This window comes from Cyprinus carpio, chromosome A5 (genome assembly GCF_018340385.1).
Source record: "Cyprinus carpio isolate SPL01 chromosome A5, ASM1834038v1, whole genome shotgun sequence".
NCBI classification, from domain to species: Eukaryota; Metazoa; Chordata; class Actinopteri; order Cypriniformes; family Cyprinidae; genus Cyprinus; species Cyprinus carpio.
The window spans coordinates 10,409,883-10,437,653 of record NC_056576.1 but is presented as its reverse complement, the minus strand read 5'-3'; the positions used below and the strand labels follow the sequence as shown (position 1 = coordinate 10,437,653).

At 36.7% G+C, this 27,771-nt stretch overlaps 2 protein-coding genes across 2 annotated transcripts in view; one reads left to right on the top strand and one right to left on the bottom strand.

Annotated features, from left to right (window-relative positions):
* Positions 1 to 1,483: 1,483 nt before the first annotated feature.
* Positions 1,484 to 4,903, top strand: coq5 (coenzyme Q5, methyltransferase). The gene is made up of 7 exons (XM_042753523.1): positions 1,484 to 2,057; positions 2,185 to 2,334; positions 2,451 to 2,672; positions 2,759 to 2,865; positions 3,142 to 3,230; positions 3,728 to 3,839; positions 4,234 to 4,903. Exons 1-7 carry the CDS (start codon positions 1,775 to 1,777, stop codon positions 4,333 to 4,335), a joined length of 1,065 nt encoding a protein of 354 aa, XP_042609457.1. The 5' UTR covers positions 1,484 to 1,774; the 3' UTR covers positions 4,336 to 4,903.
* Positions 4,904 to 5,063: 160 nt separating this feature from the next.
* znrf3 (zinc and ring finger 3) overlaps positions 5,064 to 27,771 on the bottom strand; it is a 71,685-nt gene continuing 48,977 nt past the window's right edge. The window contains exons 3-8 of the mRNA XM_042753515.1: positions 13,396 to 13,470; positions 10,857 to 10,988; positions 10,384 to 10,491; positions 9,968 to 10,135; positions 8,284 to 8,386; positions 5,064 to 8,186 (exon numbers count right to left, since the gene is read on the bottom strand). Coding sequence (XP_042609449.1) covers positions 6,526 to 8,186; positions 8,284 to 8,386; positions 9,968 to 10,135; positions 10,384 to 10,491; positions 10,857 to 10,988; positions 13,396 to 13,470 — 2,247 coding nt within the window. The 3' untranslated portion in view covers positions 5,064 to 6,525. The remainder of the gene's footprint in view (positions 8,187 to 8,283; positions 8,387 to 9,967; positions 10,136 to 10,383; positions 10,492 to 10,856; positions 10,989 to 13,395; positions 13,471 to 27,771) is intronic.

Sequence of the window (27,771 nt, the reverse complement as noted above, 5' to 3'; positions counted from 1 at the left end):
CATAATGCACTTTATTACTGAAGTACTTATCTTGTGTAATGTTGTATGCACAACCAAAATAATTTTTTTTTTTTACTTTTTTAAAACAATGATTATATCTCAGCTTGCATCTTTTGAAAACCAATATTGTATAACAAAACAAATCTGTAAAAAAAAAAAAAAGCAAGCCACCCATCACATTCATCATTTTTTTCTCAATCCAAGTGTATTTGTCTGACCTGATGCTGTATTTTGGTCGTGTTCTCATCTGCACTCTGTTAATTATTGCATACTTCATCATACCCTTAGCTCTGCAGTGCCTGGGGCTGCCCATGCATACTAAAGTGTCACCAGTCACAGAAAGAGAGAGAGAGACAAACCCATAGTGACAGGTTAAATCTAACAAGGTCATATTCATCTGGAAGGGCTGGTGAATAATGCAGAAAGCACAACCAGGCGTCCATTTAGATTGCAACTCCCGAACGCCAGAGCCATTTTAGCAGTGGAAAAAAGTGTCATATCCTTCTGTGGTCTATCACAATGTAAGTGGGCCTTCCTTCTGAGAAACCAAGATAGGAATCCCTTGAATTTTGGGAAAGGGTGCTTCCAGGGATAATAAAAAAAGATGTTGTTTTCATGAAATTGTAAATAAAATAGTGAGAATTTTAATTTATACCATAAATTATTGTTATTTTGGATGTAAAATGGGATATAATCTATCTTTTGTATAAGTACCTTTGTAGTTTTTATTTAATGTGTTCTGAGTGCAAAAATAAATATGCATGTTTCTTATGCCTGTCGTGTTTGCTTTGTACATCATGAGTTGTCGCTAATGTCCTTTTTTATTAATGACAACATGCAATCATTTACATAGAGGAGAGAGGGAATTTACAATGCAAATTAGATACTTCAGGAGACTGCAAAATTTGCTTGCAGGATGACCAAAGTTTCACACACAACCACAGCGTTCTTTTGAAAAGATATGACAAAGAGGGAAATATGCAAACAAGAATGCATTTGAGAACTAGACAGACCTCCAAAACACTAACATCTGCTGAAGAGGAAAAAAGTGAAGGAAGGAAGAAATTCAGCTCTGATGTTTTCTGCGTCGCTCAAATGCTTATCAGATAAAATGACTACCAGACGCAGAGTGGATGCACAAACAAAGCCTGTATTACAGGCCCCATGTGTAAGCCATTTCCCCTGTGTGTGTGTGTGTGTGTGTGTGTGTGTGTGGAGGCCCGGCTGCCCACCTGCAGATGTTCATGGTATGTGAGGTGAACACATTCACAAAGTATTGCAATGCAACACAAATGCGAATCAGAAAAAAAAAGAAAAAATCATTTATTAATGAGGTTTGTTACTGATCTGTATAAATGATGCACTCAGAGCTAATTGCTAATGCATGTATTAAATCTGTGGTGATTTGTCTGATTACCCCATAAACCCCATCAGCCTTCACTCATTAAATAACCACATAAAATAAAAGCCACTCAGAAAGGCAAAAAAGGAGTTCGTCATTCATTGACATCTGAACTCTGAAGCACTGCGTCATTGAAGCATGACTATGAATCCTATAGTGCCCTCTACTGGTAGGGCTTACTAAACACGTAGTTTATTGTAATTTATTTAAAAAAAAAAAAGAGACCTTAGGTTTTTTTTCCCCCCCAATTTCCACTGCCGCGTCTTGCGTTTTCAAAACAAAAACACGTTCTGTGTGATTTGTGAATGAATGCCTTTTTAATATGTCCCGAGACGGAGTTCCTCACATCGCACTTGTTTTTTTCTGTAGTCCATGAAAGATCCACCGGAACTACAACTCGTCGCTTTGCGGGTTTATGACGCAAGTGCTTACGTAACTAAACTTGAGCGAAACATGGCGGCCTCCGCTAGGACACTTGTCCTCAGAGCTCTCTCCGATTCTACGCGAAATATTCATCATGTTTCAAGGTGTCGAATCAAACATTTATGCTGTCGTGCTGGAATCACAGGGTGTCGCGGATATAGCGATAGCACAGAGGGCAAAAGTACGCACTTTGGTTTCCAAACAGTCCCAGAGGAGGAGAAAGCAGAGAAAGGTGAGTTATCTCACATGCATTAGTTTATTTGGGTGTATACATTCAGTCATTGATAGTGTGTGCTAGAATCTTTTCCACTAGCCAGTAACTTACATTTCCGTTTACCCCGCTGTTCTTCGACGGTCAGTGTATAAGGTGTTTGAAAATGTGGCCAAGAAGTATGACGTGATGAATGACGCAATGAGTTTGGGAATACACCGACTGTGGAAAGATACACTGCTGCACACTATGAACCCTCAGCCGGGACTACGACTGCTGGACACGGCTGGTGGCACTGGTAAATCAATTCATAAATGTGATTCAATACATTCATTTAAAGTGAACTCAAGTACCCTAGATCAGGGGGCCGGGTGGTTGTTTGGGTAAATTCAGCTCTCTGTTATACCGCTCTAGGTGACATCTCTTTTCGCTTCTTGGAGTACACGCGCTCAATGTATGATCGTCAGCAGCGGTTGAGAGCAAAATCCCATCAGACACCATCATGGCAGGACATCGCTGATCATTATGTGTCAGACAAAGCAGGGCCTCCACAGTCTCGCGCGGTGGTGTGTGACATCAACAAAGAAATGCTCAAAGTTGGTAAACAGAGGGCGGAGAAAGCAGGAATCACTACAGGTGGAGTCAGCTTTAACCGAACACTTTGTAGCATTCATGTTTTGGGAGGACAGTCTAATGTTGATTTCACTGTCATATATTTGCAGGTCTTTCATGGGTCGTGGGAGATGCAGAAGAGCTCCCGTTCGATGACGATCAGTTCGACATATACACTATTGCATTCGGCATCAGAAACGTCACCCACATAGAGCAAGTAAAGACTCTGCACTCCACATCAGTTTGCATGAACACAGGTTAAAACTAGACTAAAACATTCCTCAACTAAAAGCCATTTCTCTCCTAACCCAAACTTACAAGTGTAGCCCATATTGCTCTGCTGCTCACAATCTGCACGTCTGCCTAATCTTAATTGTTACTATATTTCATGTTGTGTTATCATTTTTTCATGAACATGTTTGTAGAGTGAAGTGTTTGAAGTCTTTGATGAATCTGTCACTGTAGTTGTCTGACATGATGACTGTTTTGGCAGGCTCTACAAGAGGCTTTGCGTGTCCTTAAGCCAGGTGGACGGTTCATGTGTCTAGAATTCAGCAAAGTGACCAACCCTCTTCTCACAAGGTCATTTAACTTGTGTTATTTACTACAGATACTATTATAGTTTTTATTAATATTTTGGATTATTTTTATATTTTCAGTTTTCATTTTAGTTAAAGTTTTAGTAACTTCGTTTTTTTTTTTTTTTTTTTTTTTTTTCATTTTTATTAGGCTTTTTTTAAATATATACTGCTATATAGTTTTATTAATTTTATTTTTGTTTTAGTACTTTAAATTAAATGTACATGAGAAATGTTGCCCTGGAAGGCTTATAAACATTTTATTTTTAATAATTTTAATGTTTTTAATAGATTTAGTTAACCTGCATTAAACATGTTTACTGTAACTTAAAACTGTTGTCTTGTTCACTGCTATTCTTTGTAAATACACTTATGTATCGTATGAGTGTTATACCAAAATGTTTATTAAAACATTTATTTTATATTTATTATTTTTTATTTTAGAGAGTGTACAGTGCCCTGTATGTATATTGTTTCATGATTATTTATTTATTTTTGCAGGCTGTATGATGCATATAGTTTTCAGATGATCCCTGTGTTGGGTGAAGTGATTGCTGGAGACTGGAAATCATATCAGTATTTGGTGGAGAGCATCCGAAAGTTCCCAGACCAGGTAACAAAACCAACTTAATGTTATAGCTGTTTTATAGGCATGACAGACGAGACAAAATATGCTTTCAGACAATTCATGCAAGAGCAATAATTTCCTTGCTAAAACCCAAAGTCTTTAAAGCAAAGTTTACATATCTTTTTTTTTTTTTCATTTAGCGTAAAATAAAATGGTGTTAGGTCTTGATATTTGACAATGTATAAGAGTGTTTTATCATTTACAGGCACTATTATGGCTTAGGGGGTTACTTATTTTTTTTTTTAAAGATTTTATTTATTTTTAAAATCACACTTAAATAAATGTCAATCTAAGAAAAGAGTACAGTAAACCATTTCAGTATTTGTGTGAAAAAGAATTGAGATTGTGAGAAAGCTTCATCAAATTGTGTCTTCCACAGGAAACATTCAAGGAAATGATCGAGGATGCCGGCTTCTTTTGTGTCCAGTATTTTAACCTGACAGGAGGAATCGTTGCCATTCATTCAGGATTCAAGCTTTGAGTGTCGGCATACAATGACAAGAAAGACTGCTGTTTTCTAAAAACAAAGAGTGGAGGACTTTAAAACGAGCACACTGGTGGACCAGACACATGGGTCTCAGGAAACTCGGCATGAAAAGTCCTTTGTTCTTGTATTTGTTCTGTTAGTAATGGAAACACTTTTAACCGCTGAAGTGAAAATGGCAGAGACTGAAATGTTCTGAAGTGTTGTGGGTTTGACAGAGATGTTGGAAATGGCTTAATTATTAAAGGCTGATGAAATGTGAGCACTATTTTTATTTGTACAAGATGAACAGTGTGTTTGGTTTTTTGGAAGCACATGCTGACCTAATAAAAGATTAAATATATTTTGTTCTTTGATCCCACTACAAAATGTAAGTTTAGTAATGAATGTTCCCAACTGCAATGAATTGCAGAATGCAGAGTTCTTGTAACAAGTTTCAACAAAAGTGGATCCACACACTTCTGAAATTGGTTCATAACATAAAAAAAACCATGTGATGTTTTGCTTGGTGAAAATGAAACAGTCAAATGTGTTTTTACTTTAATAAAACCATATATATTTTTAAGATCTTTGTACACTTGTTACAAAACGGTACTAAAATTTTAAAATCAGTTTTTGGTCAGAGAATATTTAATTGTCTTGTGTGCAATTACCATGTATTTACAAAGTATCTTATTAGTGATCTCCAAAAAAAAAAAAAAAAAAAAAAAAAACAGACACTCTGAACATAAGACATGGCTTAAAGATAAATATATTAGTCAATAAATATTCAGAGAACATATTTCCATTTATGAAATGTGCTGCTATACAGATACAGAAATATACACAGATCAAGCTCTAACCTTTAACATTTGTAAAATGATAATGGAGAAAATAATTATATCTTTTAAAAAATTAAAAAATATTAATTTTTGTACACATTTTCTTTTATACAATCTTAAGTGCTACAAACAATATGAAATATTAAATAGTGACTCGAGTGCCCAGAAAACAAAAATGCTATATTTGCAGTACATATCTCTATGCAAGGCAAGAGTAGGATTTTTATGTTACGGCACTGTTTTAGTCTATGTATAAATAAAGCTATTTTAAAATGACCGCCTGTGTAAGCTGAATGGGTACATTTCATAGAAACCGTAAAAAATACTCTGTAAAAACAGAAAGGCATGATGATATAATGACGTGTACAAGCATGAGTGCAACATGTAGTTATTAAAGGTAATCATGCAGTTTTTGATGTATATATATGTATATACCACTGCATTCCAATCTCTTTAAACCATTATACTTTGGCGTCTTTGACAAAATGTTAGCTTTAATTAAAAAAAAGAAAGAAAAAAAAATTATTAGGGGTCAAATACTAGACATCCTACGCCCCTAACCCTAAAGTAGTCAGATTCTAATTCTACCAGTGGTGTTCTGACTGTACCCTGGAGACAAACTAAACTTTGGTGTGATATATACGTAGCTCAGTAGTCTCCATTGATAAAGTATATAAAAAAAAAGAAGAAGCTTTTTTTATTGGTCTTTTTCTGTACAAAAAAGAAAGAAAAGAAAAAGGCCCTGAGAAAGTAAGAGAAAGAGGGAGGTGTAAATATTCCTGGTTAGGTTTTTAGAGAAATTACCTCAGCACCTGATGTGCACTCCCTCAACATGCTGTGATCCGTTTTGGTTTTTATTTCTCTAAATGAAATCGTCTAGTTGACTGAGATGTACGTACATGCTGTACGACTTCTTACTGCTCACATGCATGCAATTCTGAATGAAATGCGTGTAAATAGAGCATTTAAATCATCTTACCTAATAACATGGAACTCAGGCATAATCTTAACTGTCATAAAATCATACAAGTTAGTCATATACATGTAGACATTTTCCCTGGTCCTAGTCCAATCAGGAAAGAAGCATATTATGATGATCTGTATGACTCACATTTCTGAGTTGCATGAGGAAGTATGTAAAATTCAAAATATAGCTTTGTACTCTCGCCTATAACCACTGTGTTGATGTGACAGATTCTGAAGGCCACAGGAATGAACAAGATCAACACTGAAAAAAAAAAAAAGTACATTTGTAAAATCTTAATTTGAAAAACTCTTTCTTCTAAGTACACTTTTAACAACAAAACTGTTAAAAAGTTTAACATTTATTGATTTTCAAGAGCTTGTGCTGTGTTAGGGCTTCTTATCAGAGTCCCGATCCATCAAATGATGCTCTGCCACCCCCTTGTGTTTCACACACGCCACTACACTGCGAGGGAAACAGTGCTCTGGCCTCTTCATCTTGAGGCTGCTGATAAACTTGACCTCTATATTGTCCTGAGGTGAAAAACAAGTCACAAGTCTCCCCAGAAGTTCTCTCCTCCCTCTCTACAGTAAGTCTAGGAGGGAGCAAACTTGTTTGTGGTTCCGGACCCAAGCCTAATTCACAGTCTGTATCCTCAGGAATTATGGGTATCCGCTGCGCTAGCTCACAGCAACCCTGTCCCATGCAGCCGTCACTGTCTGTCTGGGCATACTGTATGTTAACTGAACAATCTTCAGCGTAATGACTAGCACTTCCCTGGTGTACAGTCATCTCTGTGTAGAAGCAGCATGGCAGTTCATCATAGCTAACATGATCTGGAGACTGTAGCTGCTCGGAGCTAACACTAAAAAAGTTCTGTGGGGAAACGACCGCTTGCGATTCTGTGGCCCACCTGCAGTGTCCCCTGTCATCTCCTTCCTTACCTTTACGTTCTAAGTTGGGTACCTCAAAACAGCAGTTACAAGCTACCCCTTGCTCTCCACAAGGCTTCACAGAGCTGTGGGTCCTTTCTGCCACAGTGCCCTCTAGGGGCCCAGCTGAGGTAGTGCTAGTAAGTTCCCTGGTTTCCACCGAAGAGTGGCTACTACAGTTGGGCTCCAGGCTGCAGTTAGACAACTGGTCCCCAGAACTGTAACACGCTCCAAGCGGCGGTTGTAGGCAGTCCATCATCCCTGATACTGAGGCCGAAGAGTCGTCAGCTTGAGGGGTGGCGGCAAACACCATCCCAGCCTCCCCGGCTGATCCCCGACACGGACTCTTACTTCGGTACACATAGGGATCGTAATCACTGCTTAGCGAACTCCGGAACGTTGAGCAGCTCCCATACACTCCCTGGTTGCTGACTTCCGTACAATCCAACATGGAGTCGCTTGAGGAGCAGTGGCACTGACCAGAGCTGCTGCTGCTGTCACTTCCAGGACAGTCCGCAAGGTAACCACTACACACGGAGCGGTGCCCGTGGTAACAGCTAAGTCCCGAGGTGCTTCCAGTGTCACCCAGGCGGGAAGAGGAAGCTGGTGCCATGTGCACCACAGTAGGATACAAAAGTCCTGGCTGGAAGGGTCGATTGTGACCTTTGTGGAGTCCATTACCTTGCTGACCTTCAGGTTGTGGAAAGGTCAAGCCCTGAAAATAGTAGTGCTGGTACATGGTTTCGTATTGGGAAAAGCAGGCAGCACGAGAAAAATTGCGTCCATGGAATTTGGGCCGTTTGAAAGTATGGGTTTGTGGGTAAGCAGGGGCACGATGCTCCAGGCCACAATGGTGCGGGTTTAGCGTGTGTTCCAAGTGGAGGGCAGGGTAACCCCGTATAAAGGAAGATTGTGAAGGATAGAGGACCTGCTCAGGGTGCTGGTCCACTGTTAGAACAGTGATGGGGTTGCCATGGGGGTCCATGCTGGTCCGTGTAGGGTAGGATGTCACTTGCCCAGCTCTGTGCACCCTTCCTGGATAATGAACAGGGAGGACGACTCTCTGCTGGCGGCTGTGGACTGGGTTTCCTGGATCAAGACAAACAGCGCCTGGGTTTCCCTTCTTTTGTTCTGGGTAGAAAATAATAAAGCACAGGTTTAGAAATGAACTGATTCAAGACCATAAATTCGAACATATCTGACAGCAGAGTCAGCATCTCATGCTCACCAATAATGTTGTGCCTGCAGTGTGGACAAGTGTGGTGCTGAAGTAGCCAAGGGTCCACACATTTCTTGTGGAATCGGTGTGCACAAGGGATCACTCTCAGCTCCTGTAAAAGGGAAGGATTGAGAGATCAACAGATCAGTTTTAAATTTTTGTGGGCATTCTGGGATGCAATGTTTGCAGGCCCCCCAAATTCAGATACCCATTGGTATCCATGTTTTTTCAAGTAACTGACGATTTATATCAGGGGTGTCTAATCCTGATTTCTCTCCAACCTGCCCCAACACAGCCTGGAAGTTTTTAGTACCCTGGAAGACCTCGATTAGCTGGTTAAGGTGTGTTTATTTAGGGAAGCAACTGAATTTTATAGCAAGGTTTACAAAAACGATTTGATACCACTGAAGTTGCTAAAGATGACACCATGCAATGTAAACTGTCGTCTTAGCCTCAGACATCACGCCCACGGACTGTTGGCTAAACGTCTGATGCAAATTGGACACAAAATTGGAAACACTTCAGGAGTGTCGAAGTCGTCATTGGATTGGTTGAATTCTACAGGATTTCCGGGAGACATGTGTGTCGCGTTCTTTAATGTTCTGTCTGGAAACAAAGATGCAGTGGTGCCAAACCCCCTCACGAAAGAAGAAAGCCGTAGTGTTTACAACTGTGATAACGAGCGCTTATCAGGATCAACTAAACACTGGAGTTTCAAAGGTATGTGAAATATTTATAGTTTGCGGCATAGAATCTTTCAAATACGTCCCGAGAGTTTTTCACACCGGTCTGTTATTGTGGCGACATTTTCACGCCCGGAAACATGACGCTGAATGAAATGAACTGTGATTGGTTGTTTGACATGTCGGTCAAACGGCCTCATGGGCGGGCCTTGGCCAATGAACGCTGCCATGAATTCCAGACCTTCAGCCGTCAGTCTGAAGGTCTGGCTACACGAGACTATGTAAACTGTAGATGGCGCCACCATTACACAGCATGTCAGTGCTCAAGATGCTAAAAAAAATCTTAAAACTAGTACTCACAGGAAGTAAAAATTGTAACCAGCTAGTGCTTTATAAGACTAATAAGCCCAACACTTCAAACTAAGGCAAAGTGTCTCAAAATCGAAAACTTGAACATTCGCAACCCCTTCCAAGACAGCTTTCAGTCAGAAAGCGTCTCTTACCCACAGAAGCATGACTCATCCCCCTCCCTCTGCCTTTCCACCCTGCTTTTGTTGCTTTTCTTCATCATCACAGACAAACTCTTTGATGCCATTGAGCCTTTTATATTGCCACTTCCTCTGTGATTCCCAGACGCCTTGAATTCTTTGTTGTGTGCTTTTTTTAGCATGACACATAACCACAAAAGATGAATAAAAAAATGCCACCAGGGTTAGTCTTCATATACTTTGAGACAAAAGAAGTTCAGGGAGGCTAAGAAATGGATGTGTATGGAGACAACACTGAGAGAGGTCCATTAACACATTACTAAAATCAACCAAAATAAATAAACTAGAAAACAATTTTCCAGGGTTCCGCAGCAGTGGCTTGGCATACTCGTCTAGTCTGTCAGCCTGTCATTTGGTTATGGAATAGATATTAGAGAACTGACAAGGTTCAATGTGCAATACTTTTTTTTTCTTTTCTAAAAGAAAAGCTACAAGTTTTTGAACATTTCTGAAGATCATTACCTCGCCATCGATGTATCTCTCAAGGCATATGGCACAGTCTGATGTGGAACTACTGCTCACTGAGTCTGATGCTCCACAGCTGGCTTCACGCTGACTCTTGACCTTAGCCTTGAACTTGCGTGTTTCCATCTTCTCCAGGGCCTGAATGGCCATCCGGTTCATGGAACTCTGACAGGTGGGGAAACAATTATGGACAGAAGAAGAAGAAATCGAAGAAAAACAAGGCATGTCAGGTATGCAACAAATAAAGTTCCAAACGTAGGTTTTGAGAGGAGCCTAATCATTCAGGACTGAATGGGTAGGCAAACTAGTGAAACTTTTTAAAATAGACTGTACACTGACATAAAACAAGACTTTTTTTTTTTGCAAATGAATTCAATAGCATGAAGCAATGAGGTTGCATTATGGAGCCTCACCTGGCTGCGTCTTTGCTTGAGCTTTATCTTGATGAGGAGGATGAGGCAGACCAGAGACACCACAACGAAGAACGCCAGGAAGATTCCCATGTCAAAATACTCTGTGGGCTGCAATAGTACACAACGGCAGGAAAATGTCAGCACATTTTAAAGATAAGGTGTATGCAGAAAAAACAAATAAGATTACAAACTTTGTAAAAATGACAAAGCCATTGTAAAATTCAACTTTCTTGTGGGACACTTAAATGACATAACGGAACAGCCAAACACAACCTGCTCTAGAGGGTGTACTTTAAAGTAGATTAATTTTAAGATGTCATTTTTTGGAGGTTTTTTATATCATGCTCTGCACCAATTCTGCACCTATATAATGATATGATATATTTTTTATATATATAAAAAAAATCTAGATAAACTTTGTGACCCATCTCTACTAATGTTTTAATGCATGCAATACAAGCATCAACTCTTACCCTTGGTGGTCGATGTTGGATTCTGGCTCGTGCAACTTTTTGCTTATTGACTATGTTCATCAGTTTAACCGCATCAGCTCCTTTGACATAGACCACCGGCCTCTTTAAGGGGTCTTCTAAAACCTGGTTCAGCTAGAGAAAACAATGAGAGAAAAGACAGACCTTGAGAAAAAATATTTTAAGCTCTCATGCCAGACCACTTAACAAATAATGATAGTTATAGAGTTGAGTAAAAACTCTCAAAAACAGCAGCAACAAAACCCATTACAATGCTGTGGCTTACTTGGAAAAACACATGTAATTTTTTTAATGAATAACGTTTTCAATCATTTTTCAATCTGCCAAATCAACATGAACTCGGTTGCTGGGGAAAAGCTTTCCCGACAACATACACCCATGTGAAAAAGCAACCTATAGAGTCCAGACATGGAAACTGTGGTTGGACCTTTTCCTCTATAGAAGGGGAAAATAGCAGTAAACCAATTGCATGTTGCGAATATGGATGCTCGATTTAGCCTTGTAGCTCCCTCAGACTACAGCTCCAGTCTGTAATTTGAAAAACCTGAGGGAAATACCAGGGATATTCAAGCCTCTATTTCTCCCTCTGTCGTCATGTCTCTCATGTGAAATATGGGAAGTTGAAAGATAGTCAGTTAAGTGTTCTTCCCCCCTCTTATTTTTCAGGTCTATTTGGATTTTCATTCAAGAAAAGATGCACAGACTAAGGGAAAGCCTCACGTTTCTCTATGTTAATGCATTACAGCATGATAGAAATGTTACACGTTACAAATACGACAGAAGCAAAACCTGTCACCATGATGCTAGGGTGCTTCTGAGGTAGATGTCAGCTAGATATGCAGTTGCTAGATTGTTCTGGTGGTTACTGGCCCACCCTCAACTTTTTAAAAAGGGACCCTACATGTACCTAAAGAGTTAGAAAACAAAATGATTACGAGTCTATGAGATTTTTTAAACTATGTATTCATCCACAAGGCAAAAATCAAATCACTTAAAAACTAATAGCATACATTTTTCATTAACCTGCATTATATGAGGCATCACAGATGTATTTGGTAATGAACGTCTGCTTACTGAAGGAGAAAAGAGAGAGAGAAAACGAATAAAGACAGAACTAGGTTAGGATCTGGGGTAGGGAACTAGAGTAGGATCTAGCAGGTGATGATGAAAGCTTTTGCCTTAATGCTCTGCCCCATGATTAAAACTTTCCTCGTCCTCCCCAAAGCCTTGAGGCTTTAAACTGTAATCTGTGTGACAGAGGAAGCCGAATGAGTCTGGACAGAGGTGCTGGCATTGGAATGTATTGCGCTGACTCCTTTCATGTGGTCTACACAGAAGCTCTTTTATCTCGTCTGTACACCGTTTACAACTGAACGAGGGAGAGGGGGAAAAAAGCAAGTCTGGGCCTGGTTTGGAAGAAAAAAATACCACAGTGAAGGCGTGGGGAGTGGAAAAAAAGACCCTTGCATGCTCAAAAGCAGCGACAAAGAAAAGGACTTCCACAGATCAGCCTTTTCCACACACAGTGGTGTGAATACTGTAGGTGCTGCACCACGGTTTCCTTTAATTAAATGAAAATAAAGTGGTAGTGCAACAGTTCATTCAGTTACTACTGAAAATCTTTAACTAAATTATTGTATATTGTACATAATCGTATTTTTCCATTTCTAAAAGTTCAGCAATTTAACTAGAATTTTCTTAGATTTAAGCATTTTCATATCAAAAGTACATTTTATCAAGTTTTTTGGAAGAAGTCCCTTATGCTCACCAAAGCTACATATATTTTATTTAATAAATTCTATTTAATATATTTAAAAAAATGAATTCAATGTCACATCATCTGCCAGAAATCATATTAATGTGCTGATTTGGTGCAAAAATAAATAAATAAATAATATTAATGTTGAAAACATTTGTGTTGCTAAATATTTTTCTACAAATGTAACTTTTTCCTGGATTCTTTTATGAATATAAAGTTCAAAAGAACAGCATTTATTTTAAACTGAAATCTCTTTTAACATTATAAAACTGTCCCTTATGTTTAATGAAATGCATCCTTGTTGAATAAAAAAAAAAAAAGAAGTTTTTTTTAAAGAAAAAGAAAAAACTTAATGACCACAACCTTTCGAATGGTAGTGTTTTTTTATTTTTTTATTTTTACTATATTAAAAAACATGGTTATTGTAGTTAAACCATGGTAACCACAAATTTACAATGGTTTAGCAATGGCTATTTTACAATTTACAATGATTATAGAAATGTTAATCAATCAAAAAAAAAAGCATGGTTATTTTTGTTAGGTGATATAACCACCAGCTGAATGCATTAACAAAATCTACAAAAGCTTGGTTGGTTGGTTTTACTAAATAAAAAGTTGCATTATATATCCATCTATAATAATTGTGTTTTTCAAGGTGTTATCCTAGAAAATGCTAATATCAAAAATTGATGTATTGCTGATAAAGATCAAATTAGGTTGGAGCTGTCATGATGTTCAACACATCACAGATGTTACACTCACTTGGTCGATGGCATCTGTATTTTCCGAGACATCAAAGATAACCGCTGTGGCCCCTCTCTGAACGGCTCTCTTCGCCTGTGAGGACGACAACAAAAAGAAAAGGCTTATTTAACAGTATCCTTCCACACAAAAGTTTTTCTTAATTAAAAAGATGTGTATTCAATTTAAAGACAAACAGCAGACTTTCTCATAAGTAAATATTTCAATACCATGTTAAATGTTCGACCTGTTTCATTCCCAACCAGCAGAGGTCGCTCTTACACCTCAGCTAGATGGCTCTCGAGTCAGTGTGCAGAACAAGTAAACATACTTTGTGATGACTGAAGTGGCTTTCTGCTCATAACTACAGTTCAAAGCTTTGATCAGTGTGTTCAGTTGTGCTATCATTGCCTTATTTGTTCACTATTTTATTGCCATCTTGATGTTCATTGTTTTATTATTTTAATAGATGATTGACATCACATAACCAGACTTGCATTTTGTTTACACACTGACGGTTGGGTATGTTCCAACTCCACTCATGCGAAGCGAAAAGAACAGGCTGAAACAAAAAAAGCAAAATACAGAGATCAAAGCGACAATGTGCAGCTCTATAACTCTGTTATCAGAGTAGCAAAGGGATGGCACTGCTCCAAGCCCAAGGCATTCTGGGTACTGTGAGAGAAAGCATGGCCTCTCCACACACTGCCTGTGTGCTTATGCATGGCTATGAGTGTGTGTGTGTGTGTGTGTGTGTGTGGTAGAGACATTGCCAATGACTGTTCAACACACAATACATGTACCCGCAGACGCCATTACACTGTTCATTTACGTCAAAGTAATTCATCTCAAGCTAAGGCTCATGTAAATGAAAAAGTTGGTTTAGGTTGGGATTTAGTAGCTGTATAGCAAATATTACAGAGTGTATAATCATCTAAGTGTATTTTTTCAACCTTTTTTTATCCACCATAGCTCCATTAATATACAGTACAGACCAAAAGTTTGGAAACATTACTATTTTTAATGTTTTTGAAAGAGGTTTCTTCTGCTCATCAAGCCTGCATTTATTTGATCAAAAATACAGAAAAAAAATGTAATATTGTGATATTATTACAATTTAAAATAATTGTTTTTAAATTTATTATACTTTAAATTATCATTTATTTCTGTGATGCAAAGCTGAATTTTTAGGATCATTATCACATGATCCTTTAGAAATCATTCTAATATGATGATTCATTATCAAAGTTGGAAACAGTCCTGCTGCTTAATATTTTTTCAGAACATGTGATACTTTTTTTAGGATACTCTGATGACTAAAAAGTAAAAAAAAAAAAAAAAGAAAAAAAAGCAGCTATGTTTTTTAAAATATAAATATTTTGTAATGATATACACTACTGGTCAGTAATTTGGGGTCAGTAATTTTTTTTCTTTCTTTTTTTAAATAAAATCAATACTTTTATTCAGCAAGGATGTGTTTAATTGTTAAAGAATTTATATTAAAGAAAATATATTGTGAGAATATATATTATTAGAAATAGTTTTTTTATTTTGAATAAATGCAGTTGTTTTTAACCTTTTATTCATCAAATATATTATACAGCAGAACTGTTTCCAACACTCTTAATAAATCTGAATATTAGAATGATTTCTAAATGATCATGTGATAGACTGGATGTTACATGTGACACTGAAGACACTGGAGTAATGATGCTGAAAATTCAGCTTTGCATCACAGGAATAAATTATTATTTTTAAAGTATATTCAAATAGAAAACTATTATTTTAAGTTGTAATAATATTTCACAATATCACTGTTTTTTCTGACCAAATAAATGCAGGCTTGATGAGCAGAAGAGACTTCTTTCAAAAACATTAAAAATAATGTTTCCAAACTTTTGGTCTGTGCTGTACATATACATATACATATACATATACATATACATATATACATACATATATAAAACATTTTTTTCAATCATTACTCACTATTTGTAATCCAACTAACATTTCCATCGTATTACCTGTTTTATAAGTTTAATGCAGAAAAATCTAACTAAATACTGTACACACTGGCTGGGAAGTTGACATTAACCGAGTAATTTAGTTTTTTGATGTGCACCACACTATGATGGGTCTGGTTATGTGGTAAACTGATCTTGCTAAATAGTAACTTAGAAGTCCAAATCAAATAAAACATTGGAACATTGTTAAAAATGTTGACGCCAACATTCAATATCAAATCATACATGTTTTTTCAACACAAGGCTCACTGAATCCCACAAGAAAATCACAGTGAAACCGACTCCCATTCTGACTTCTGTTAAAGCTGAAGCGAGAAGAACAAAAACAAGCCAGAGAAAACTCATGGGACTGCAATGGTGTGGCACAAAGGTGCTGGGTGAGAGGCTATGCAGCAATATTACCAAAATCAAATAGAACATGAACAAAGCAAACATTCTGAACCCCTTCTCCACCTTTCTCAACATAATATTGGATAAAGCAAGCAATTTTTAGGAGAGCTAAGTTAAATAAAATAAATCATGGGAGGAAAAGGCATTATAAAAGATAAGCAACACAATATTCTTATCTTAATTATTATGCCCCAAGACGTACTTTACAGTCTTTGATGAGATCTGTAATTTTGATTTAAAAGTGAATATGCTCAGTAAACATCAGAATGAGGGAGACATGAGCGAATCCAATGAGATTCATGAGGGAACACCTCAAGAGATGAAAACAAAGTGGAAGCTAATGACTGTTTATGTCTCGTCAACTTTTAAATTCATACTATCGTTCAGCTGATTGACTGATTCACAGAAATGCGGAAACGGACTGAACTCTTGCGCTCTACCGTGTTTGCTTCACATCAGTGTGCTTCAGCTGTGTTTCGGCTCTTTTGAAGATGGCAATTTCAGTTAATTATTAATAGTGCTGAATAAAAGAGCTGTAGGAGGAAAATGAGGGTTTGGAGAGAGAGGGGTGGCTGACTGAAAGAACGAGAGAGAGAGGGAGAGAGAGCACAACAGAGTGCGAGAACAGGCCAGAAGAAAGAAACATGGAATCTACTTTGAGCAAGTGCTGTGATGTAGCAACTTGCCTAATGACAGCAAAAAAAAACTTCTTAAGATGAAGCAAAGACCACCACGCAACACCCCCCCCCCCCCCCAACCCCACACACACACGTTGTTCAGGTGTCACACACAAAATCCCCTCCAGCAGTGTTGGGGAAGCTACTCTGAAACTGTAGCTGAGTAGTTAGCTACACTACAAGCTACTTACAAAATGTAACCAACTACGTTAAAGCTACTTCTGAACCATAAAAAACATTTTCGTTTCTTAAAATAAATGTTAACTGTAAAATAAAAAATACAAGTAAAAGTACTTTATTTCAGCTAGTTGCTAAGGGGCAACATTTGTCATTTTTATTTAGTTGAACTTGATAAACTAAACCTGAAAAATAAATAAATAAATAAATAAACTTGCATTAAAAAATAATCTAATAAAAATTACAAAAACAACATAATTACTAAAACTTTTACATTAAAATAAAAAAATTAAAAAATAATAATTCAAAATATAAAAAGCTGTAATATAATATAATATATGTTTCTCAGTGATCTCAGTATCTATATAATAGCATCACAGTGACTGAAGTAACACTGTTAAGGTGGCTACTACTTAAAAATCTTTTTAAATATAAATTTATCTGATAATATCATTTCTAATTTGATAACCAGACTCATAGTTTTATAGTGCATTGAAAAGTGCTTTGAATGAAAGGCATCTTTCCCACTACATTTGACTTATTCATTTCCATGACTGTTCTGGTCATGAAAAATCATTTATAGCATCTACACTCATAAAGAGCAATTTCTAGTCAATGAAATCTTCTTGAGCTGAGCAGAACCAGAAAAAAAAAAAAAAAAAAGGCTAAATCAATATAAAAATTTACATGAGTCTTCCAGATCTTGAAAGCATGATTTAAAAAATTTCCAGATGTTGAAAAAAAAACTGTGCCTTGCATTCACACAGAGACATGCAGAACATGCAGACTTCATAAGATTTTATGTTTCATTAATGCATCCAAAATTCCAAGTTATATCGTGAATTCCATTTTTATGACTGTATTCCGTGATTCTGTCTGCATTTTCTGCATCATGGGAATCATAGTGCCTTAAGGTCCTGTTACCCTACCTTTACAGTAAAAATAAATGTGCTATTCCATGCAACATACAGTTAAAGATGCAATGAATGTACAAATTGCTAGAAAACACTACATCAACTTGTGCAAAAGTGCCTGTGATGTCCAGCTGGTCAAAAATCAATTTATAGACCCTTGAAGCATTCACCTCTTCAATCCTCTTGATTTCTCCTCCTCATCCCTTTTTATATTTCAACAATCCTACACACTCACTCACTCTCTGCATTGCTATAATTAAAGTAATTAAGTCCTCAGAAAGCAAAGCTCTGCCATTACGCTGTAATTTCAGGTTGCCTTCTGGCCTTTGGGTTTCCTCAAAGATAAAGGCCTTTCCTCATTTAGAGTTTACTTACATGTGGTCACCCTTTATTTTCTCTTTAAGTGCCAAGAAATTATTTAGGTAAGTCTTAGCTTCTTGCAGAAAAAATAAATAAATAAATGGAAATAGCAAAAAGGAGAAAATAAAATAAGCATCCAAGTCAGCGAAGTACAAAACTGTGCCTGCTCGGTTTCTCACAGTCTCTTCACTGCTGGGTTCATCTGGGCTACAATTCACATGAAAATCCAAACAACACACTTAGCTTAAGTTTACACTGCGATCCTTACTAGAACCACAACACTTTAACGCTAAATAGACACAGGCTAGAGCTGCCCTTTTGCTTTCATTTTTTAGATTAAATTTCTGCTGTTGACTTGTGCCGGTGTGCAGGTGTAAATGGATAAGAAAAAATTAGAAATTTTAAATACACTCTCGGGAAAAAAGGTACAAAAGTTGTCACTGGGGCGGTAGCTTTTCAAAAGGCACACTTTTGTACCTAAAGAGTCCGTATTGGTTCCATAAAGGTACATATTAGTACTTAAAGTGTACATGTTAGTACCTAAAAGGTACAAAAGTTTACCTTTTGAAAAGGTACCACCCCAGTTACAGCTTTTATACATTTTTTTTCTGAGTGTGTAGAATTTACCTAAAATGTAAGGCAAACTAAATAAAAACACCCACAAATATAAGGCTTAATTATATAAGACTTAATTGACTGCCTGAGGTTAGTTTTCTTATAAACAAAATGACTAGGGTGCTATGGTGCAGAAGTATACATTAAAAGAAAAGAAAATCAATTTTAAAATCACTGAGGTAAAGTACAACTTACCCAAATATTCAATATATACAATTTTGGAGTACAATTAAGAAAATAATTTGCACCACTGCAAAAAGTACCATGGTAATAATGTAGTGCAATGATGTTACCTGATGCCATTACATGTATATTTTATGTATAAGTTTTCTTGTTAGATGATGAATTAGAGCCGGGACTTTTATTTTGATGGTGCTGAGAAAGGCAGCGCCTGAGCACACACAGCTCACATTCTCCCTCTTGTTTAATGTCCTTGTTAAGAGTTCTGTCTAATACGGATAGAAGTCTGTGCTTTCCAAGATATCGGCAGTCAAAAAAACCAATATGGTTAATACGGATAGAAGTCTGTGCTTTCCAAGATATCGGCATCGGCAGTCAAAATTACCATATATTGGTCGACCAGATATATATATATATAACTATTTGGATAACATGAATATAAATATAACTATTTCCTTATATCCATGTGTTACCGTGGTGAGGAGTTTCGCACTATCCATAATGCATCAAATCGTATTTCTAAGAAGCTGTGCAAACGTGCCACAAAAAGCTTGCCGTCAACAAGCTGGAACCATTAACTAGGTCACACACTTACCCTTATGGTTTAATACTATTGTTATGGACAAAAGAGTCCATTAAGCAGCAATGGCTGCATTTTACAGCAACCATGAGTACAGTGTGCTACAATTTAAAACTATTTTTATGGGTGAAAAATGTTTATGAAGCTTGTAAAAGTCATGTAGTCACACAAATCCCAGCATAAACCTAGTGCTAAATTAAACTTCCTTTCTCTCAGCAACTCTGCCTAGAAGCACAAATAAAATTGTTCGGGAGAATCAAAAGAAACTTAGAAAAATAACTGTATTGAGCTTTTAATTTGTTTTAATTAGTTAGATTTCCCCCTTTATTTATTTACATTTATGCATTTGGCAGACACATATGCACACTTTAAAGATAAATCAGCAAGTAAGTGTTTTTCTATAAGGAATGAAATGTACGTACACCCAAAAATCCTTCATTCACAAGCATCCTTGGTGATCACTGAAAAAGTCTAAATCAAACTTTTATCTAACTTGCCTGAATTCTCTGCTACTTATCGATTTAAACTGCTCATTTAATGGTGTCTCTTAGAGTTCATGTAGGATTAGTAAACTAGCTTTTACATGACTGAACTACTGCAAACAGATGGACACCTCCGAGACTAAAGTCACTAAAGTTTGATCTAAAGCTTGCGTTTACATTGCTAGAAGCGTTCTCTTTAAAGATGAGAAGTAAAAGAGTCTTAACATGCCATCACAATGTCAGTGGTTATTTACAGAAAAACAGGTCTTGATTTTGGCCTGGTCCATGGACGCAGCGACCTAACTGAGATGCCAGTCTCACTGGAGGCCCCTGTTAAGTAGTGCAGAACTAATATAGGATCATTTCAGAGAAGGCACCAGAAGACCCTGGACTACAGGTCAGCTTCTTGTTCAGACCTGTTCTGAGACCAGTTTGATGCTGCAAGCAATAACAGTTTAAAGGATTGAAAAGATAAGGCTATGTTCAGGCAAGTGGTATAGATTGGACTAAATAACTTCAAAATAACCTCATAATGACATAATGCTTTTTATAGCTTATTAACAATGTTTTATGAAGCTTTTTCACAGAGGGAACATTCACCTGTTAATTAGCCAACTTTAGGGGTGTGCTGTTTATAAAACACACACACACACACACACTAGTTCAGGTGAATAAAGCTGCCATTCATTTCTTTTACTGCTAGCTCGAACACTCACTCCATTACATCAGTATATAAATGTCTTTTCTTCCTGCTCGATGCATTGATTTCTGCAAGCTACCATAATATCAACCTTTTTATTTCCAGTCAGTCTTTCACCTTCTCTGCTTTAACAAAATCGCTCATCACTCCCAGCTCCTGTTGCATAACCAGAAATTACACTTGCACTTGATGAGTGTGTGTGTGTGTGTGTGTGTGTGTGTGTGTGTGTGTGTGTGTGTGTGTGTGAGGGGGCACCTAGCAAAGGGAACTGACTCTGTCACGAGGCAAATATGAGGCCCTGCAACTATGCAGCCAAAGAATAACTCACAGGACCGAAAAACTTGTGTTCTGTGTTTCCTGCAATTCACAAATGGACATAACATTTATAGACAAAAGAAAACAGAACTGATTGTCAGATGCATCTCTATTTATAATCAAGGATTTGTAATTCTTCAACCGAAATGTGACTAAATGAAAAGCTTCTACAGCCACATGACTATGAATCTATATCCATCTATCTATCCATCTATAAAAATGTAAACCTATGTATATTCTTAAAGAAAAAAATAAATAAAATAAACGAAGCTTTTTTTCCCAATTAATTCCCATGATAAAGTGTGCTGGATGTGCTGGATGTTTTGAGGTAAGTTAAGCCAGTGGCTTAAATTCAAAAAATAGGGGTGGGGGCTTCGGGGGGCTTTCCTCACTCCACACCACATGGCTCAACAAACTGGACTGAACATTAAGACTAAACCAGGCCTAAACAAACAGACTTTGGTTTCAAACCCTATTTTCAAAGTGGGTTAATGTTTCCTGCCACTAAAACCCCATATATTACTAGCATGTTAGCTCTGGCGGATGTCACAAGGATTTCTTAGGATTTATTTGAGTTGATTATGTTTGAATGGTGTTTATTTGGTGTTGATTTGGAAGAACTAAACGCTCCTCCCCAGATGATACCCACTAGATCTCTCAGTGGTGTCTCAAAGACATGACCCAATGGTGACGAGGCTGGTGATGTCATTGAAGGTTCTGTGGGAGAATCTCTGTTCATTATTTCATCATTAATAAAATGAACTCCAGCTTTGGTTCTCGGCTATGGCAGCAACTTCCTGAGAGGTCGTAAAATCGCCCTCTCCTCCATTTATCATTCTCAAGGCTTCCCCCCCTCTTTCCTTTCCCTGCACTCAAAGATCAGTCAAAAAACGCAGCCACTAATTTAAAGCCCATCAGCTTCCCGCTAACTCTGGTGACTCCAATCCCTGCGCCTCAGGATGGACAACTGCTAATTAAATTTCCCCATCCTTTTTTTTGCTTTCCTCTCGCTTTCTTTTTGGGTGTATATTTTGTTTTTATACCGGTTTTCCAGCCTTAACCACGCACAGGAAAAGTAAACAATCCTGTCTTTTCTTTCTCCATTCCATACCAAATTTGAGGTGAGGTATGTTGCAAGAGTTTTGAAAGAAAACACATTTTAAAGTCAACTTGAATTGCAGTTTCCAACTCATTATACTTCAGTAATCTGACTTATTTCTAAGTAAAACAAGATAGTTACCTATGGAAGCTTATTTCCGCCATGGGATAAAAACAAAATAATTGTGACTTTTTATTCCACAATTCAGACTTTTTTCTCGTAGTTCTGAGTTTATATCTCACAATTCAGATTTCTCACAAGTCAATTTTCCAATGATTCTCAAATGATTCGTTCAAAGCAGTTTTAAGGTACTGAGCCAACTTTCAAGAGCAAGCATTTTGTGAATCCTTCCTTGAACTTCACGAGATTAGAGAAGCAGTCGTCAATAAAATGACGGGAACACACACACACAAAAAACGATTGGGGTTGTACTGCTGTGGTACATTGGAAAGAATTCATTTTAACCACTGATTCTTTGCAGCATAATCTTTTGGAAGTGAAAATAAAAAGAATTTACTTTCACAGCGTAGGACAGGGCGTCTGTGCTCTGTCCTACTGTGTTTGAGGGCAGGGTCAAGTTGTTGTAAGCTGCAAGAAAAAATAAATACAAAGTCACAATTCCCTTTTTGATTTTTTGATTTTTTGGTATAATGGAGTTTACGGTCTTCAGGAAAAAAAAAAAAAGTACAATGGGAGTTTTATCCATTGATTGATCTAACTGAATCATAAAAAGTGGGTGTTAAACTAGAATGCAAACAGACCAATTAGTTTCCAAAACCAATGCCTAAATAAGTAACTGATTATTGGTTAAACATCAAATAGCTAAATAATTTTTTTTAAAGACTATGAATTAGGTAGGGCCCTATGATTTCCGTGATGTGGAAAACGCGGACGGAATCGTGGAATCCAGTCATAATAACAGAATTCACAGTTTAACGCAGAATGTCACAGAATTTGTCAAATTTTGAATGAATTAATCAAAAGTAGGTCATTACACTTAAATCAAATCGCGATATGGACTAATATCTGTAACTATTAAGCCGCAAAAGTCTATTTAAATATGAATCCTGCATGTTCTGCGCATCTCTGTCAATGAATGGCACAGACGCGTGGTTCCATTTAATACACATATACTGAAGCACGCGTGATGCTCGCGGTGATTTCAGCGTCTGCTGTCTCACTAAATGAGGATGCAAATACATGAACAACATCTCCAGAATTGCTCTGAGAGTCACTTCATGAGCAGTTGACCGTTTGATTTGAGTAAAACTAGCATCATATCACATACACAGAACTGTAAAGGTATTCACGGCAACCCGTCAAAATAAAAGTCCGGTTTGATTTGAAGTCTATTTTTCAGTAGAATGTACATCTACTAAGAAACTACTACTATTAAAATAGGCTATGAAACAAACATTTTTTAAGGAATAATCACACAACATTTCTTCCATGTTTTAATTTTAATAGTAAACCCCCAAAAAATAAAGTTTGCTTAATTTTCAATAATTAAAAGATAAATGAAATTCATGTTTTATGCCTTCATTTGATAACCAGAAAAATTAAAATACACAACACAGAATTTCTGAGGAAAAAAACAAACAAAACAAGGCTACTTTATTAATAATAATAATAATAATAATAATAATAATATAATAAAGTTGTTTTATGCATTCAAATAATTAGACATGCTAAAACATATGGTGAGAAAAAAGAAAACATTTCATAGGGCCCTAAAACGTAATTTTTGTTAAACTTTTATTAAATTGATGTGAAAATGTATACATTTCATGGTTCTAATTAATAAGACATGCTTTTTTTGATTAATAAACTTTAATTTAACTATTAAAAAAAACAGAATTTGGAAAAAAAAATAAAACTGAATTTAGGAAAAAATAAAATGGATTTCATAGGGCCCTAATTAGGGCTGCATGATTATGACAAAAATCATAATTGTCGATTATTCCCTTGAAATTATAATTGCGATTATTAATTATGATTATAACAATTTACATTGAATGATGTTTATAACATTGTTTGATGCAACTGCATTCTGTATTTTTATATGAAAATAAACAAGCTGAAAACACTTTAACTGAAAACCTTTTAGTGCTTTTCTATAGTATTAAGGCTCAAATGTGAACTATAAATCGGATTGGTTTCTACTTTAAATTATAAAAAAAGAAAAATATGAATGGTATTATAATGCTATACTAAAACTAAAACTAAAATAATGGGAAAAACCCTTAAGATAATGTATAAAAAAACAAAAAAACAAATACAAAAACACATCTTAAACGCCCAAAATAACATAAGTGGACTATGAACGATTAATTGCCACTTTGAATGATTACGTAATTGTGGCATCCATAATTTTTTTTTTTAAGTGAAAGTGAAAGTTGTAATCACGATTAGAAATTCAATTAATTGAGCAGCCCTACTATGAAAACAATATATATAGTGTATATAAAATTATTTTTTAATAACACAACACATACAAGTGTTGATCATTCACAATAAGACACTGATGCACTAAGCGCATGAAATCCACTAAGATGATAAAACAAGAAATAGTAACATTTGAAAAGCTGCCATCACGGTTTTGCCAGCAAAGCCTATCTTTGAAGCTGTAAAGGGGAAAAGTGAAGCTAATTGCATTTCTGAATGAATTTCTGAATCAACAATGTCACGTACACCATTCAGACGATTTCTTTTAAATGGATGTGAAATGCTCTTGCTCAGTACAGAGGAGCATTCAGAGCTTTCAGCAAAGAAGTCATTATCAAGTAAGTGTGCTGTGGTTTCCCTGTCAGTAGTGATAACTCTATCCAGACGAGTTTAGATTTAATAAGGGTACCGCAGCACGAGGCAAATAAACATACACACACAAGTTAGCTTTAATAAGGTTAGCACTGCAGGGAGACGCTCTGCTGACACTGTCTTAAGACAATCAGACACAAAAGGCTGCCCAGGGTCACTGAGAGTTTAAAAATGTGGCGTCCCAAAGAGGTCAGCATCTACACTATCTTTACAATCACCAGAACTACTCTAAAAACCCACAGAGATACTTAAATATTAATGTTGGACTGATAGATTGTTTCCTAATCTTTTATTATACCTATTCCACAGAAATAAAGTCGCACACAAATGAATTAGCATAGAACCTAAAAAAAGTCATGAGATGTCTGACAATACAAAAATGAAATGAGCTAGAGGCATTCACACATTACTCTCAGAATAATTTACCATGGTAACCCTAGATTGTGCTCAGATTGTCCTAGATTTTACAAAGAAAAAAGGTATTTAACTGCAAAATGTCATCATTATTTGAAAATCTACTACTTCTAATACACACACACACACACACACACACACACATATATATTAAAATCATAAATAAGAATTACAGTAAAACATTTTTATTTAATTTTTATTTAATAAAAAAGAAACCTAAAAATAACAATAATGATGCTGCCTCTGATGATTATTAATATTGTTAGTAATATTATCAAATGAAGAAAGACCTCAAAATAAATAAATAAATAAATAAATATATATATATTATATATATATATATATATATATATATATATATATATATATATATATATATATATATATATATAGATATATATATATATAAAAATGGTGCAGAATGATTAATCTAAAATAAAATAAATAAATAAATAAATAAACTAGAGGCATTCACGTGACCCTCTTAATATTTTACCCTAACAATTTTTTTATTGTTAAAAAGGAAAAAGAAAGACATTAATTGCAAGATAACCGTGTCATCATCAAGAACCTGAGAGTAAGTCTAATAATAATAATAAAAATAGAGAGGCCTATGCAAATTTACACACACACACACACACACACACACACATATTGAACATTATGTTGTGTATTTGGTGTAATGCAATGTGTTTATGCAGTTTAGGGTTCAAAAAACATTTTTTCCACATACTGTACATTATTGTTGCTCCTCTATGCCCCACCTTTTTTTTGAAACGCGTCGATTTTTACAAAGCTCATTGGTCTGAAAGGTGAGGTGTGCTCTGATTGGCCAGCTATCCAGTGTGTTGTGATTGGCTGAATACCTCAAGCGTGTGACGGAAATGTTACGCCTGGCTGAATACCTCAAGCGTGTGACGGAAATGTTACGCCTTCATGTCCTTCGGCCAAATAACTCCTGAGAGTGGGAGTTTTCGGGGAGTGATGATATTGCTGCACTGAGGTCGAAGTGCTGCGAAGTGCTCTTCCGCCATACATTATAGTTATCATTTTTTATCCGCTTAGAAAATCACCACGTTTTATTTTGTGTCACCATACTTACTCGTGTAACGACTCATGTAACCGTCTTTAAATAGGGAAAACATGGAAGTGTTTGGTGGCTTCTAAATGCATCCTTGTTGGGATCCGAAAAAATGAATGGTGCCAAGCTAAACGCTAGCATAGTGGCGCTGCGCACTACAGCAATTAAGTGCACGCACTGAGATGGGAGAGGTAAGCATCAAGCCATCTAAGCTGAGGGAAGAACATAGTGGGATATTTGGAAAAACGGTAGCGTTTTCCTTTAACTTTTATAAAGAATATCTCTTTGGGTTTGAGACTTTAGTCCTTGCAACTTCAGTGATCTAATCTATGCACGAACAGCTTTTAACACTCCAAAAAGAAAGGAAAACTTCAATATAGCATCATATGACCCCTTTAAAAGAAAAATATATAAACAAATAAATGCAAGTAGGCATTAAATTTTGATAATTATTGATTAAATGAAATGCAATGAAACTGGGCATCTGACTGAAGAGCATCAGCCAGCGTGGAGTCGTCAGATCAGAGCTGCTCATGCAATGCGGTGAATGAGGACAGCTGAATGCGGATGACTTTAATTAAAGGAGCATGAGCTTTCTGCCTTCATACCTCTCTAATCTAACCTTCCCTTGAAGTGGCTCTGTGTGTGTGTGGGGTATATTTGAGCTAAGCTTCATGAGTGTGTGTGTGTGTGTGTGTGTGTGTGTGTGTGTGTGTGTGTGTGTGTGTGTGTCTGCATCTTTGTAATGGGATCTGCATTTGGCGAGCAGCGTTTCTCCCCAGGCAAACAAAACAGCAGGTTTAGACTCGGCCTATACAAGACCACAACGGCTTTCCAGCACTTAGATTAACCCTTGCAGCGGGGGGATTTACCAGAAGACTTCAATGATTTTTAACAGGAGGGCAGCACTTTGATACAAGTACAAAAAACCGGGGTGTCTCTCTTTCAATGAATGAAGGCATCTGATGGAAACTCCTTGCTTCCTCTCACACGCTCATTCTGTTTTTTCCACCTCGGCCTCTCATTCATTCATCTTTCTCAAGGCTGTTCTGTATGAGAGAGCAGGAAAGAGGAGAAGAACGCTCTCTCTTGCTCTATTGTCCCTTCTGCTCCAGAGAGCTGTAATTCAACCAGCCACAATCCCTCCCTGCGCTCACACGTCTCACACTTTAACAACCATATCTTCACCTGACACACAAGCCAGTGGCTTCGTGCACCTGAGGCTACCAGGTGTGTTAGCCAGTCCAGTTCTCAGTTTCCAACCCCCACTTCGGCCCACAGGAAAGACAAATCGCACATGAGATCTGTTTAACATCTCAATTGTTTCTCCTAGATGGCAATGAGATTAAATAGAGTGCAAATGGAGACTTAAGGCTCCTGCAGAGATTCCCAGAGGCCCTGGTAATCTCACACGTCTCGTCTAGAGTTTCAGAAGAGATTGCAGCGTCACAAAGCACGTTCAAATTTGCTAAGATACAAAAATTTTGAGTTGGTTTACTTAAATGTTTTGAGGTAATCGGTGTCCACAAAAGTTGAGTATTCTGAATTTATTGGGTTTTACAGTGTGCATTT